The following is a 16,905-nucleotide window of genomic DNA, read 5'->3' as shown; positions in this document are numbered from 1 at the left end:
TTGCTAAGCAACTATTACAAATCTGTTTCAAATACGATGCTCTTTTGCCACACACTAGCACTCTTAAGAAGTGCTAAAAACAAAAATTAGAATCTACCCTATCGTCCCTTCCCTTTTACTGTGTTTTCATTGAAAGTATAAATACACAGACTCTGCAGACTCCCCAGTACTGGCTGAAATGTGATTGGTATCCAACCCTAATAGCAACGAAATAGCAACTAGGAATATGGTGAAAGCTATGGCAGAAAATCCTGAGAGGCATCCAAGAAAAGTTTCTGAAATGGATGCTCCAGAAAAAAAAGAAGAAAACTGGCGTATAGAGGAGGGATTATGTTAAAAAAGAGTGCTCCTGGGGGCAATGGGGGTGATGTGGCGAGCTCATCATAAGCACTCATCAACAGTGTTTACGTAATATCTGACACTGCCAGAGGGGGGAGACAAAAGGTCTGCACTTCAGCTTAAAGTAATAATTCATATCTTTAAATTCCAACGAGAAGCCCTTAGAGTGCCACTCATGCAAGAGGAAATGTATATCTGACCTCAGAGATCACAGACACGCACTCAAACACTTTGTGTTCCATCTGCTTATCCAACTTATGAGCCTATACTGTGATATCCATCACCATAAAATGCTTGATCTAAGTCTTGGCTCCTGCCATGACAAGCATGAACTCTTCTCTCTTCTGCCCCCCCGAAAAACAGTCAACAACCTAGCTGAGCGCCATGAGATGTGCGGCGCAGGGCATGGGTCTGGGCCGGGCCTGATGAAACAACACAAACCCCCTCTGGGGGAAGAGACAAGGAAAACAAACAGGCACAGATGTACTGTAGCAGCTAATGTGATGAGATATGATACTGCACAGTTTCATCACAGCCATTTAGAGCAGAAGCAGCTCATCCTGATGAACTGGCAGCTTAAAATCATCAGATATTATTGTAGTTGTACACAGATATAAGGTTTACAAAAGTGCAGTTTGTCACTAATTGTAAATTCTCCTATGAAGACATATTTTATATTGTTACCACTGTGTTGTCCTTCACTGATCAAAATATAAGAGCAGCACTTTTAGTTTTGCTCCCATTTTCCATTAGTTAAAATAAAAGATCCAATAGTCCTTTTGTGCACACAGAAGGCTTAATTCTCTCAGATTTTGTTCATTAAGTTAATTAATGCCATGCTAGTGAGCACTTTGCCAAAACAGTCCATAATCATCCATAATCGTCCTGACAGGTGGGGCATAACAAGATACTCAATGTTCATTTTGCTTCCATAAGCCGTCTCAAATGTCATTTCTGTGAATCTGGCACTATATCAACAAGCTTCAAAACCGCAGACCACATGTAACTACACCAGCTCATGACCTCCACATCCAGCGTCTTTACCTGCAAGATTGTCTGAGACCAGCCACCTGAGTAGCTGATGCAATAGCTGGTTTGCACAACCGAAGAATTTCTGCACAAATTATAAGAATTCATCTCAGGAACAATCATCTCAGTGGCAGGCTCACTAGACCGGTTGGATGTATTGCCAAATTTACACAAAAAAAGGCATTAGAGATGGTACTTATGGCAGAGATATGAGCATTCATTTAATGGGGAACAGCTCTGGTGGACATTCCTTTTGTGTGCTCGTGAATTATGAAAGCAAAGCAAAAGTATTGCATTGCTCTTTTTGTTAATCTTATATAGCCATTCATGATCTCTTCATTTACTAGCCTACACATATGGGTGCCTGCAAAGTAAAAAGTTACCAAACCACATAATAATGTCAGATAATCAACCCTTTAATATGTTTCCCTATGTGAGCAACATCTAATAGTAGAGGAACAAACAGGAAGTCTGACAGATCAACGTACTCCTTCACACAAATTTGGGTATCTATTGGTAAAACAAACAAAGCATAAAACTGAAAACCATTAGCCACACATATTGCATATTAAGATATCTGTATCTGCCTCCAGTATTGATGCCCTGAGCACCACAAACACTCAGCATTACCTCGATGTGCTCAGATTCTCTGCTCCTCTCCATCGTCTTGAGACCCATCAGGTTACACACACGCCTCATTTACTTTCAAACCAAATTCAATCACAAACTCCAGTTCAGAATTCACAGGGATGCAGACGCTTCAGTGAAAATCATACAACACGAGAAAGTTCTTTCTGCTTCTCTCAACACTGTACCTTAACTTAGAGGCAGACAAAACAAAATATTAACTACAGACGCGGTAACGTAAACAATGCAATGTGGGTGGATTTGGTTACAGGTACGATCTGTGTTTGTGTTTGAAATTTGAATCTTATATGACAAAGAGGTGCCACGCAGCCTTTTGCAAGAAGATTACAAATCTACTTTTGCCTTTATATAAAGATGCAAATATTGCAAGGTGAGAAATCAACAAGAACAAACGGCTGCAGGCCAATGTCAGGCTAAAAGCTCGGATTTGGTCGCTAAGGTTATCTGTCCTTAACAGGGGATCCATGTAATTCTCTTTTGTCTTCCACACAGCAGCTTGGTTAAATCACTCTCAAGAGTTTTCCAAACAAGAACAATACACATGTGAAGTGCAAAATGCTGAGCCCCCTCTGCATTTCAGCTGCACTCAATAAGCCTCTGGCATGACTCCAAGAGGAAAAAAATAATGTTTTGCTAAAATGTTTCCAAGTCTTTGCAAGCAAAATGAAATCCAGAGGCTGTCTAAAACCTTGGAAGATTAGTTTGAGGTTTGGCCGAACATCAGCTGTGAAAGTCAAACAGAACCTCTGATATCATGAATTCAAGTTATCAGGCCAAAGATAACTGAGCTTGAGTTTGACGATTGATGAGCCTGCTCTATCATTACACATTCAGTAACTAAGTGCACAGATGCCCGAAATCACACACATTTCTTTGGTTTGTGTTTAACCAGGGAGGGTTGAATGAGGACTCATACTCTTTTCCTAGCAAAATCTGCAACATGCCTATACAGACATACAAAAACACCTGCAAAGGCAAGTAACAGAGTGTCACTTTAATGCTAACCAGTGAGTGGTCCCAGGTTAGAGCAAATTTATACCAATCAGCCACAACATTAAAACCACTGACAGGTTAAGTAAATAATATTAATCACCTCGCTACAATGTAATGTTCTGCTGAGAATCCTTGGGTCCTAACATTGATGTGGACGCCACTTGACATGCACCACCTACTCAAACACCAAGTTACAGACCAAGTGCACCCCTTCGTAGCAAAATCACTCCTCGACAGTGATGCACAGGTAAAAAAAAAAAGCAGTTTGAAAACATCGCCATGGACTCAGGGTAGGGCAATTAGATTTTAGTAACTCATTCCCTCTTATCCTCTTTAGGGCTGCAACTAGTATATGCGCACTAATCATCATTCTATCCTTTCTTTGTTTCTGCTCCCATTAGAATTCCTGCTGGAGAACAACAAGCTCGTTCCTGTGTAAAACATGCTTTCAGCCAAATGTTTTACATATTAAGAAGGCTTCATCTCGATGTTGAAATTGGTTTCAAGACTACGCTGCATGTGTGTGTACTCAGCTGTAACTACAAGCTGGTTATGCGATGCTGAAGACATACAACAATGTCTTCACAGCTGTGGTGTCTGCAGGGCGTCCATACATGTTCCATGTGAAATATCCCTCTATGAAGTTTCTTCAGGGAGCATGAATATTTTGGTGGCTTAAAATAAAGTGATTGACTGACTGATTCCATAAATATAGAAATGCATTCATATATATCATCACTGTATGTGATTTTCCTGTGCTTACACAGCTTCTTTTTTTGAGTCGATCCATACCAAAAGAGATTCATCATCTGTATGTTTCCAAACCTGTGTCAGAGGGAACTCGATCCTAATCAAACACAATGGGGTCATGGGATGAAGACCCCTGCAGAAACCCAACACTGGACCCCTGGATTGGTCAGCTGGGTCCGAGAGTCCACGCTCAACCCCCCGCACATGGAAACATGTCACTATTTACATTTGTTTGTGCAATTGTCTTGAGCCTGTGTGAGTAAAGCCAACCCCCAGAAACAGAGCTGGGCTTTGAAGCCAATTTGACAGAGTGACCAGCCGTGAAATTACAACTTCCGGGTCTGTCATGTGATGCCATTGGGCCCGAAAAAGACTTTTTTCCCATAGACTTAAATTGTGAAAAAGACATCTGTAAATCAATGGATAACTTATTTTCTTTGGTGCATCAACCCTTCAGTATAAACAATTAAATCCTTTATTTAATCATTACGTCCGGAGTTATTTTCCTACTCTCATACCCATGAATGAACCTTAGACTGAGCGGTTGAGAGGCGGAGTAAAAGGAAACACTAGTACATTTGTTCTATGGACCACTGGATGTGAAATGCAGTTACTAATGATATTTCTAGGACTGTACCTGACCCATAATTATCAAATCAGATAAGGCTGTTCAATACAAATATTCGACAACTGTTTTTTTTCCATACAAAGTTTTAAAGTTTGATTGGGCTATTTCAGTGATAGGACTATCAGTGTGACAGTGACATTCATATAATATAGTAAACTAGCTAAATGCACTAATGACGGGTCTTAAATGTGCAACATTTTTTGCCAACACTAGATATCAAACAAAAGCCAGAGACTGTGTTGTATCAAGTTGCTGTGAGCTGTAAATTCACCACATCTAAGCAGGTGGTCTCTCCTCCTCTGTGCGGCTGCCTGCATGTCCCCCACTCTCTGTACCAAAGAGTAGGGACAGTCAAGAGCACTCACTCCGCAGTGAAATCTGGGGTCCAGAATGCCCGCAGAAGTACACAGCACTGAAAAAAAGACTGCTTGACTTTAAGCTTTGTCAGTCAACTGAGGGTCCGTGACTGTTGATCTGAATCTGTCAAGGGGCAGCCCTAATATTACGATATCCTCAATTTAAAACAAAATCAACTCCCATTTCAAAATGTTGATTCAATAGACATATTGCCCTGCCCTACTTGCTGTCTATGCTGACTATGATGAATACATCGAACATTGCAACAAACTCTATTGATTTCATTCATGTTTCTTTCTTTAGCGGGTATCACAATTACAAATTCAAAAGGGGGAACATTTTAGCAGTCAGCTATGACACTTGATACAAGAAGGCTTCTCAGAAAAATAATGCTTATCTCATAATACTGCATTTACATTGGATGAACTTATCAGCCTATTTAAAATGAAACTTAATCATTACCCTACATGAATATTCTACCATCCTACAGTCTCCTGGGAGACAGTAACTGTGTCGCTTGTTCACAGATTGCCATGTTTACAGAGCTGGGAAACCTTCAGGGAGGAACAGAAAGCAGCACACTGAGAATCACGCAGAGGAGGTTGCTGCTGGAAAGCTCTTGTGAAGCGGTAATGTACTAGAAAGAAAATTGAAATTTGATGATGTTCATAAAATGGCCCAGCTTGTTTTGGCTTCATTAACTACAGTCCACACAGACTTGAATTGTTCAGCTCTGCACAATCCAGCATCACCTTGAACTGGTCAACAAGGTCATAAGCTTAGTTATGTTTCTCCTGCCAGTTTCCCCGGGCTCACACGTTTCTGATTCATTTCTCTGTTTACATCACGCTCTGTGCTCATTTGTATTTATTTCATCTGAGCTTGAGGCTGCGGTTTTGTGCTTGGATTACTATACAAAGCAGGGGCCGTAAAATCAGTCATTCCTCCCGTCTCACGGGAGGCTCATTTGTTAGCTCTTCCATCTGGTGCCAAATGTCATTATACAGTATAAACAGGTATCACACTGATTTACAGATATTTGTATGCAGTGTCATATTCTACAGGAGTTTGAATTTTTGAACAACTGCTCCGAAGCATTACAGGAATGAGAGAGGACTGTGTTCGGTAATTTGAGGACAACAGAGAAGAGTGAGTGTCAGTATTATGAGACAAAAAAAAGACTTGTCTCATCATTAAATCATATTTAAAAACAAACAACAAACAAACATTATTCGCACCTCAATGCAGCCTTTCAAGCTGCAGGACATCCATAATTACTGTCCTGAAGACACAAAATCACACATCAACTTAGACAGCTGTCTACTGTTTCTATACCTCCACCTCAAAGAGCTGCCACAGAGCATCTAAGGCCACATCATTCAACTCCCCTCCACCCAAACCAAAGAGCCACTGTCATCAGAGACAAAACTGAATGTGAGAAACCCTGTGTTTGTCTTTGTGTCAGATATACTGAGACCCCATGTGCAGCGAAATGGAGGCTCTTCTGACTGACATCTGATTGTGTGTGTGTGTGTGTGTGTGTGTGTTTTCCTGATTGAGAAACTCAGCCAGCAGCTGTGATCCTTCCATTATTGCAGTAAAGGCTTTTTATATTGAACTACAATTTGGACAAGGGCATCCTACAGAAAGAAATATAGCGCACTGTGTTGTTTTCCGTTTCTGTTCAACTGCTGAAGCCTTCTACAAGGTCATGAGACGGTGCAATGCAAAGCAAGATTGTTAGGACTAAGGATGTCAACAGTTCACCACTACCATTGACCAGCTATGCATGCCAGTTTTTTTTACTGCACTTCACACCATAACGGTCTGGTGGGAGCTTTCTAATAACCAAAATTTTATTTTATTTTGACCAAATGTTTGTTTACATAAAACATGACTTTTTTGTGAAGTCAAAAAACAACCCTTTTTAGAGTGGAAAACATGGAAGACATTGACCATGTTATATTATCATAAAGGTATCTATTTCCAACAGAGGTTGGAAATATCAGGCATTTCTGGCTGGTTTTCTGATCAACTTTGTGTTTCTCACTCTTTGTGTGAAATTCCACTGCTTGAATTCCATCATGACAAGTGTAAGAAAAGTAATGTATTGAATTGTAAAAAATAACGATAATGATAAGACTTTACAGTGCAATGTCAATAAAAAATGATTCATAAAATCCTACGTCCCAAGTCTGAGCATTTTTGAGACTTTTGAGAGATCACTTTAAGTCAATTTAATACCAATGAAGGCCTTTCTTTTATATAAATCAATTCAATGTGTTTTAAGACTTTTTGTGGATCCGCAGCAACCGTGAACAGCATTGCTGTGGAAATATTGCGTCCACTCTCTGGTTTAACAGGCCGCCCACTGTGTATGTGCTCAATTTTGAGTTGCAAACGTCCTTTAGCATTATTAATTACTGTTAGCATCAGCAGCAGTGCCAGTCGTTGTGCTAACACAGTTAACATTACTAAAGGAGTTTTGCACCTAAAAATAAAGCAATGAGCGGCAGCGCTAGCTAACTCCCACCTGTCCTGAGTGGTGCGCAGTGCAGCGGGGCCAAGGCTAGCTAACCAGTGGAGACCAGAGGGCGGAAAGCGGGCACCATGTTTCCGCATGTTAACACACATAGCCAGCCATCTGTCAGTATAGCCAACATTTATATCAAAATTAAAATTTCATTATCTCTAAATAGTAGTTTGTGTCTTTTTGTTGTTGTTTATTTCTTAAATATCAACTGGTTAGTAAACAGTTAATGGATGTCGGGTTATTGAAAAAAAAAAATTACGGAAATCGACATCCCTAGTTAGAGTGCTGATATTCATAGCATAGTTAATCAAAGTACAAAGACATTTTGAGGAGTTATTTAAGCATCCTGACACATTTTAAAAGCTATTAACATTTAACACTGAGCTGGTTTCACAAGACCTACGGGGGCTATGATCCACTATTAAGAATTTATGTTTCTCTGCTTCATGGTTCCCATACTGAGCTTTGAATTAGCTGCAGAACAGCGGCTCCTCATACACATTTTAGATTCCATCATTTGATGTATTAACACTTCTGTCAACATCTCTCTGTATGCCTGTATCTGAATCAGGAAAAAGAGAAGCAGTAGAGGCAAACTAGGCCGGGCCAGCAGAGACCTGTTGCAAGGTCCTTTGTGAGGAAACCCAAAGGGAGAGAAGGGAAGGAAGTACTCTCCATCAGCCCCTTTGGGAACCTGGCTGTTTATACATCCTCACAGCGGCTGCCCTCTGGGGGAACCCAGCCTCCTGCTGCTGGCAACGCAACCTGAGCTCCAGCCAAAGAACAAATACAGAACAGGTATATATGCCAGGAGTGGGCATTAAAAAAACCCAAAACCTATTAATCATTCTAGTTTGTGCATTTTCTGTACTGATTCATTATTAATCTTGACATAAATCACATCCTGTTGTTTCAGCAAGTTGAACCTCGTGACCACAGAGCAGAGAGGCAAAGAATGGCCAGTGTGGGTGCCTTTGATAAATACTTTCTTGGCATTGATTTTCAAGCAATAAATGGTGTTAAAAAAAACCTGACAAATTCTTGTTTATCGCTGGTGTAAATAATATAAATGTCAAATTAAATTTAAAAAGACTTGATTGCTGCATAGCATTAAAAAACGATAACAACAACAAAAATGCAGGGCTAAGATTTTGTTTAAAGAGTGTGTTGAATGTGTTTTCAAGACTGCATCAGAAAGTAAGGTACACTGGACCAAAACACAACGTACCAGTGACCCATGTCACCCATTTGAATGTTAACTGAAAACTTGAATTGCTACTACAGTGTGTTAAGTGTTGTGTCAACACCTGCTCCGTTGTGGGAAGCTAGCACTGACCAGGAAATCTCATATTACCAGACAGAAACAAAGTCTGGATCAGTGACGCGAGAGTGATTGTGTTGGCAACAAGTAGCTCAGTCAAGCTTGTGATATGTTTTACATCCAGATAGACAGGAGTGAAGGCAAAGCAAAAGTGTACTATAACACGCAAGACCTAAAATTTGTGGAGAAGTCTTCAGGTCATTATGGTTTTTTTTAAAAGACAGCTGCTAAAGTTCCTGGTATTCCAACCAGCAGTTTTCACCAGAATATGGCCAGTGTATGTCTTTAACATTTTTCCATAGTGCCTGGCAGAGTATCAGGCCACATGTCCATATGATGATAGCTGCAGAAAAGCTGATGATGACTAAACAAAAGTTAAAAGGAGAACACTCGGGCAAGGAAGATGAGATGGCCTAAGTGCATGGTGGGGGGGGGTACACTCTAAAATCAAAGTGCCAATGGGCTTTTAATAGCTTTATGTTTGGATGACGTCTGCCTAAAGGCCAGGAAAAGTGAGTGATAGAATAAAAAAAAAATACTGCAGGGAGAGGGAAAGAGGAACGTGTCTTGTTAATGGCTTTACGCTATAAACAAATGTCTGGAAATATTCTCAAAGCTAAATCCTAAAAGTGTTTTCGCCAAGCTGTCCCAAATCTGGGAGTAATTTAGGGGGGAAAAAGACAGGCCTACAACTCCACAAATCTTTTGAAAGGGAGGTGAAAAGAACAAATGGTCTGTTTGCCAAGAAAACAAAATGATTTTCAACATAAAATACTATTAATCCAACACTGAAATCAATCAGAATGGGACTTCTTTCTATAAAAGTCTCTAATATCATTTGTCGACAAAAATAAGTGCGTATATGCAGGTGTTTTCAAAGTAGGACACGCAGGAGGACATCAGTCAATACACCCAAAATAGCATGTCAATTAGCCATAACAGCTAGAAAAAAAGACAGAAGCCACAAAGCTGTTACTTACAGTTGTCAGATGAGCTTGTTGTTGATTTGTGACATTTTCTTTAGCATATCTGGTACTGGACTTTAGGGGGTCATCTTTGCAACGTTTGACGATTGACTTACCAGTCATTCATTTGACATTGTTCTGAGAGACAGCGCAGGGCAACCTCACGGACTGAGAGAGGTCAGCCCCTATGATTGAACCTTTTCCCACTAAAGACAAAAGCCAGATGTTAGTGGGGTTTTTTGCCCAGTGGAAAGGGGGCTTAAGAAGGGGTGAGGGCCTTTCGAGCCCTGCATAGATAATTACTATGTGTTGAAAGGGGTATTCCAGCAGTTGAGCATTGCACTTCCATTAAGATTCACAAGGGACAGAAGCACAGATGTGAACAGGGCTTATCATGCATTCATTTGGCCCTGCCACAATGTAAACATCTGCCACCACATATTGATTTGATATTTTTGGATCTGGACTATTTATTAGGAGTGCTACATGAATATATATCCTGAAAGGTTATTGATTTCACCACATTCTCGGAGCGCAGAGCCCACTCTAAGCACAGACGGAGAAGCAGAATGTCAGGTGCAGACTAAGTGAAACTTAACTGGTTATTGTGCTGGGTCTACAAGTTTGCTTTCACTCGCCTCTACAGCAGCTACCGCTGTCAGTCCATCCATCGATCTGATCTGATCAGCTCTGTTGGATGGACTGAGCAACAATCCACCCTGCACTGTATGCAGACACATGAAAATGTTTGAATTTAGATCGGGGACACAGAATTATAAAAGGAGACACACAAGCACAAGACGCCAAGAAATAACAACAATTTCAAGCACCCCATAGACCGCATTCACAGACGCACTAAAATGTCCGAATTCAGAGAGGGGACACAGAATTGTAAAAGGGACACACACACACACACACACACACACACACAGACAAGACACCCCCCTATTGAAATACCCTGAGTTTTGGTCTAGAGTGTTGATCAAGCTCCCAAAACACTGAAACCTACATTTCCCATAATGCAACTCATTTGTTTCTATCATTAGGCGGAAATGACTTGGCAGTACTTTTACAAAAAATGGCATGTCTTTTGTTTTGTGCTATCAATATATTGTGCGAACTCCTATTCGCACATACAGTACATGCATGCACTGATACACACACACAGACAGAGGCTTGTTGGCAGTCACCACAAAGTGTTTACTCCTAGGGGCAGAAATAAATAGAAATGTCTCATTCCATATGAGAAGGATAGTGCAAAGAATCCATTGACAGCTAAGAGCAGTCATACATCTTGATGGAAAAGCATACTGTTGACATCTCTTGCTACCTGTGTTTTTGGCCTTGGCTCTTAAAGCAGCAGAAGCCCCTTTTGTTCAGCCGTCTTTCAGGCCTATATGAGAGGCTACTGGACAAAGTAACAGATGTCTTATTTTCCAGATCTCCCACGCACAGCACTCTGTGGAGGACGTGCACTTGTTCGTGTTTTCTTCTCCTTTCATTTTGGTCATTTCTCTCCTCCCTCCTCCTTTCCCTCATTCTTACTGCCGGAACATTTGTCCTTATACAACGTGACAGTCTGGAGAGTAGACCACAGTTTATTATGCATGTTTTTAGGAAGCAGTTGGATGGCACATCAAAGACTTGTGGACTGAGGACATGTTTCTTTGTGCTTTCAAATGCTATTTCTGGATTACTATTGTGCTTGTGTACAAGAAAAACTAAAATAGACTGTAGCAGACAGAGAGGTGCCCATGTTTTTCTTCTACCATCTTTCTATAACTACTCCACATACACACAGTCTCATCTTTTCACAACTTTCCTGCATCCCTAATTGAAACTAAATCAAACACAGACTCAGCTAACCTTGGATACAGTGCCCTCTGATTCAACTCACAGCATCGATGTCTGAGCATGAAAAAAAGTACAGCCTGTGCTGCACACTGCCTCAGACTGATAGCAACAAGGAATTGATTGCCATCCTTTCACAAGCAGGGTCAAAATGCAGGTTTTCTACATGTAGATAACATTGTTATCTGATGCATCTCACCATAACAGAGCTGACAGGTTTCCAGGTCTTGACAGAGCACACTGATGCCGAGTGGCACACTGGCTGACAATCCATTGCAGTCAAGTATTAGACAGTCTGTCACACCCAAGGCCAAGCTGCCCGTGTAAGACAACTGTCTTTAGTTAGACACAAGAGCAGCAGATTTGGATTTCTTGTTTTCAAATTTAGAAAGTGCTTTCAACCTCTTTAATGGGCTCATGTATCCTTACATAAAAAAACCCAAATATTTTTAATAGCATCTCAAATAGGACACATCTTCTTTTCAGTGACCATCTGTTTTAGTTAAACAAACAAACAAAAAGGCCAGGCTTTTCAACTATATGACATGGCATCATATCTTTCAATATGTAATATGCAGATGTTTGATTAAGATCTTTTGTGTTTTTTGAAGTTGGTTTGTATGCAATCTGTTTTGCAAAGTGTCTTTTATTGTTGGTTGATATTTTGTCAATAACAATATAGGTTGTTTGTCCCCATAATGACATAGCCTATTTTACCATTCTAATGTTCACATTTTTAAACATGTCCTTAACATTATGACACTGTCTCCATTACACAAAAAAAAAAAAAAAATCCAGGGGGTTGGCTTTAAATAACTTCTTTTGTTACTAACATAACACTACAAATGTCATATGACAAACATCATATGTGACATCACATACTGTAGGTTGACTTCAGTCCTGTGCTTGTTTGACCTATCCCCGACTCCTCACACTACAGGGCCTCTTTCAATCTTTATACAACATTTTATAGACATCAACACTTTCTATACAATGCGACCTCTTTTCCTTCTCTGCTACTGTAATAATTACTAGGGCCACTAAAGGGCACAACTATTAAAAAAAAAAACAACGAGCTGCTTGCACAGTTAACCTGTATGGTCATTTTTTTCAGTGAGAGCAACTTGATATTCACGATTATCGAGATAATGAAAATTCAACACAATTATTTTTTTCCGATTTTGTTTCTGTGATACACAATATGTGTATTGTCACACACCTATTATTGAGCTAAAAGAAAATGCATTAAAAAAATTTCTGTCCTGTTACTTTAATGCATTTATCCACATTATACTGGACAGACAAAGAACCCTGACTTCAGTTTCATATGCCTCTACTGTTGTGCAGTAGGTGATCATTTAACAGTTCTTGACAGTTTTCCTCACAGTCCATTAAATCAGACTGGCCAGCAGTTGGACAATGTGCATGTTTATCAACACCATGTTCACCTTTTGCCTGAGTAATGCCTAATTTTGCGCGTCACTGGCACTTTCTGAGTCACAGGTTAAGTTACTGTCTAACGCATTTCAAACACATGCAAGCAGTAGAGTCCGCTTTGCTTTGATTATGAGAAGCTGCTCTGTCGGATTCAAGGTATAAGCAACAGCAGCAAGAAAAACTCTTGATATTCAGATTTTAGGTGGAAACAATTGCTCTCGGAAAAAGCCAGCACCATGGCCTAAAGTCAAACCACAGGAAAGACCAGAGTGACACTTTGCTGGACAGACACAAAAACACGCAAACAACTCTGGCAGAGAAGCCTGGCTCTTAGTGAAATGACTGTGTAATTGTTAAGCTCTGGCAGCCACGCAGATGGAGGGATGTAGCGGCAAGTAAAAACAAAAAGGTGCTTGGGCTAACAGAGAGCAGCACAGAAAAGAAAAAAGAAACGGACTGAAAAATTAACACGTGCATCTTCACAAGTGCATCCACGGATTACTAATGCATGCCCTTCAGTGTATGCCTCTGTGAAACGGGTATAGATGGGGGATGTGAACCAGCTGTTATGACCTTGACATACCATTTATATAAAAGGAGCCAATATGGTGGTGTGTCCCACTACTGGACTGCAAGTACATGCAACTGTCTGTAGGACAATTGTGCAACATATGAGATACAACAGGCTGCTAGAAACAGCTGCACACTCAGAGAGGGACAAGAAATATAAAGGTGCTCCAATCGTGGCTCAGTCACCCTCCACTCGTCCAATAGTTCAGACTTTCTGACCACTCTGACCAATAGAAAGATGAAAAGAGGAAGCAGCTAGTGTGAGATGGTGTGTGTGAGTATGCGTGTCAGAGAGACAGCATGCCGCCCTTAGGGGGGGCTGTGATGTAAGAATGGGCCCTGATGATTTATATACACAGACAAGTGCTCAGACTGTAAATAATGGCACACATACACACACACTCGCAGTCACGAGTCACGCACACACACATTACCATGCAAACACTTGGTAGTTGCTGAGCCCACACGCAATTACCAGTGGCTCAACACGTGCCCACACATACAACACATATATATATTGCCAGAGGCTTCACTTCACTCAGAGCAGCCACGTCACCAGCAGCAGCACCAGAGGAAGTCATCCACTGCTCTTTCACTCTGAAGTCTAAACACAGCGTCAGCATATATGTGAAAGATCATGCATTATACACAGATGAGGGGCTAACAGCACTAGTACCTGCTGCATTACAAACTGGTGGTCATGCTCAACAAATGTCTGAAATGGGACGAGTAGCGCTGCACAAATTCTTGTGTTTTAATTAAAATCTTGAATGCTTCTTTTAATCTATTTGAATCATAAACCAAATAACTTCTGTATAAGTCTGGGCAATATTTTATCAATATTGTAATATGAGACTAGCAGCATTTCCCACAAATTAATTTATTTTTGGCAGGCTTCCACAATTAAAACATTTGTCGCCACAATACAATTTTGGAGCTGGACTGCTCATTAGGAGTGCTATTGGAATTAATACCGTTCAGTTATTTGTAGCACACTCAAGCCACAGCATAGCATCAGGCGCATTGAGAGGAGAGTTAAACTTAACCTTTCATTCTGCTAGGTCTAAAAGTTTGCTTTCATTTACAAGCAGCTGCTTCTCTCACCCTTTGATGTGATCTGATTAGCTATGAACGGATCAACAGATCAAATATACTCCCCACAAATGGCAAACTGCTGTGGAGGAAAAAAGAAGTCTTGGACGGCCCTGGTTGCGCTGCGCTCATGATTTTTTTTCTTTCATCAAAAGTCACATTGTGTAAATCTTTTGCTAGGGCAGCAACAGTTACACGCTACAAAAATCATCACAAATGGTACGATGGTACAAAATACCATGATACGAATTGCCTCTAAAAGTATATATTAATAGACCTTAATAAGACAAAATAAGAGCCTTGCTTACAACATTAAATGATGACAGACTTAAACACCAAAACACACTCAAACTCACTTTTTATCACTGAAGCAGCAGTGATATCTCTTGAGGAGGAGTTTCTCAAATCATTTGTCAGACAACCTGTTTCTCTTTGGAGCACACTAGATGGCAAGGCTATAGTCCAGGTTTGAGGATTTTTTTCTATCCTCCCATTATGGATTAGGGTTAGATAATTGTAGAATGGTAATGACATAACTGTTTGATTGTTGAGTAACTGCAGTGTGAGTACAGAATTTAGGAACAGTAACCTGTTACATTGCAGACAAATGCAATGTGATGTAATGAAAATCTTGTAACAAGGAATTCCATGGTTGAAATACTTCATTAATAAAAGCAAAAATATGGACTTCATGGTTATGCTAAATGAAAAATCACAGGATCACTAAAGTTTAAAGGGTTGATTGTGTGGGGAAACATGAACGAGTGAACAATATTTAGTGTCAATCCATCTACCAGTTGTTGAGATATTTCAATCCGGACCAAAAATGGTGGACTAACCACGCATAAAGCCATGGTTAAAAAAATGTTGAGCTCTCGCTCTTAATTGAGTACCCTAGATTTCCAATTAAACTAGCTACCTCTGGATGGATCAAACCGAATGCTACAGACCTGAATAATCACAGTGCTGCTATAAAACTATGGAAAGTATGCATGGCCATCTACACCAAGCACTGCCCACGAGAACAATCCCTGTCCTTCTGATATGGTCTGATAGTCACTGTAAAAGCCAGGGACACTGATACCAGAGGAGAACAGGCAATGAATGATGGGGCTTAGTGACAGATTAAATCCTACCTGCTTTTTAACCGAGAGGGGGGAGAGGAGAACAGCCAGCACACTCAGGGCTTTCTGTAACTTTGCTCTTCTTGTTCACATGCCTTTCCCTTCTTATCTGCCTCTGAGTGGAGGAAGAGTGCCAAAACTGCAGGCTTCACATGTCATTCAAGGACGAGTTTCAGCATTCGTTAGGTTTCTGGTTCTAAAAATGTAATTTGCAAATTTTTTGGGACAACTACGACAACTACAGGTATAGGGGTTTCCCCTAAAAAACATATCAAACTTCCCTCTAATTATTACACTATGCTTGTCTAATCTAACTATATTTTCTACTCTCATGTATACACACAAGCAAACTTCAGTTGTGTAACAGGGTATTGTTGTCCATGTAGGCCAAACTAGGACACCGTTCTGAGCCCCAAGGCTTAGTGATCACAGTTAATGACCCTGGCAGCAAAGTGATCAGCATTACTATTGATCACACTGTTTAAAAAGCTGTTGTTTCAGACTCTATATTGCTCTCAAACTGAGAAAAATGAATTAAGCATAGATGATGACACTTAATCCAGTGGCGGATCAACAACGCAAAGGCTTTTTCATGAATTACACAGCACGCTGTGTATCTGTTTACACATGCAGTCATCCATCTCCACTACTTTTCATCATATTGGTTTTTTTTATATCCACTCCAGCTCTGACAAGTCAAATCCTTTCATTAAAACGAACAACAAATGAATTATTAATATCAGTCATTACGCTAAATGAAATAAGCTTGAATGCAAAATCAAAGCCCTTACAATTTAACAGCAACTTAAGTCTCTAAAATTAAGTGGTACATTTCTTGAATTGCATGTTTGTGTTTCTTTCATCCCTCCTCTCCAGTTGCCAAAAATAGCGCTCTCTCCCTCTGGGGAAGGTATAATTACATCAAAGGCACACAGAAGGGGGTGATGCTGGTCTATTTCTGAATAAACTCATTACAGGGTCAATGATCTACGTTTAATTAGGAGTGTGAAGCAATTCTTCATCAGTTATTAGGTAGGATTTGGATTTTTTTTCTCTCAAATCCTCTTGACAAAAGCTCTGGATCACTTTAAGGTGCAATGTGAAGAAATGCATAGTTTAAAGCTGCTCATGTTAATATCTTTACATCAACAACGGATCAAAGGACTAAGTTGTATTGATGAACCCACAGACAATTGTAATTAATCCTGCAGGTCTACAGGACTTTTTATCCTCTTTCAGGTCTTGGTTTTGGGTCACTGTTAATTAGC

The 16,905-nt window shown here is 40.2% G+C and overlaps 1 protein-coding gene across 3 annotated transcripts in view; it reads right to left on the bottom strand.

The window, feature by feature from the left end:
• The window catches only part of ahcyl2b (adenosylhomocysteinase like 2b), a 60,715-nt gene that overhangs the window by 30,508 nt on the left and 13,302 nt on the right, over window positions 1-16,905 (bottom strand). The window contains exon 1 of one of the 3 annotated variants that reach the window (XM_088072519.1): window positions 1,999-2,082. The exons of the other annotated variants lie outside the window; for them this stretch is intronic. Coding sequence (XP_087928645.1) covers window positions 1,999-2,067 — 69 coding nt within the window. The 5' untranslated portion in view covers window positions 2,068-2,082. Of the gene's footprint in view, window positions 1-1,998; window positions 2,083-16,905 lie in introns of those variants that run through there. 3 annotated transcript variants of the gene reach the window in all.

The sequence above is a fragment of the Plectropomus leopardus genome, chromosome 22 (genome assembly GCF_026936395.1).
Source record: "Plectropomus leopardus strain MGB_pleo_1.0 chromosome 22, ASM2693639v1, whole genome shotgun sequence".
Classification (NCBI taxonomy): domain Eukaryota; kingdom Metazoa; phylum Chordata; class Actinopteri; order Perciformes; family Serranidae; genus Plectropomus; species Plectropomus leopardus.
This window is presented reverse-complemented; position numbering and strand designations above follow the sequence as displayed.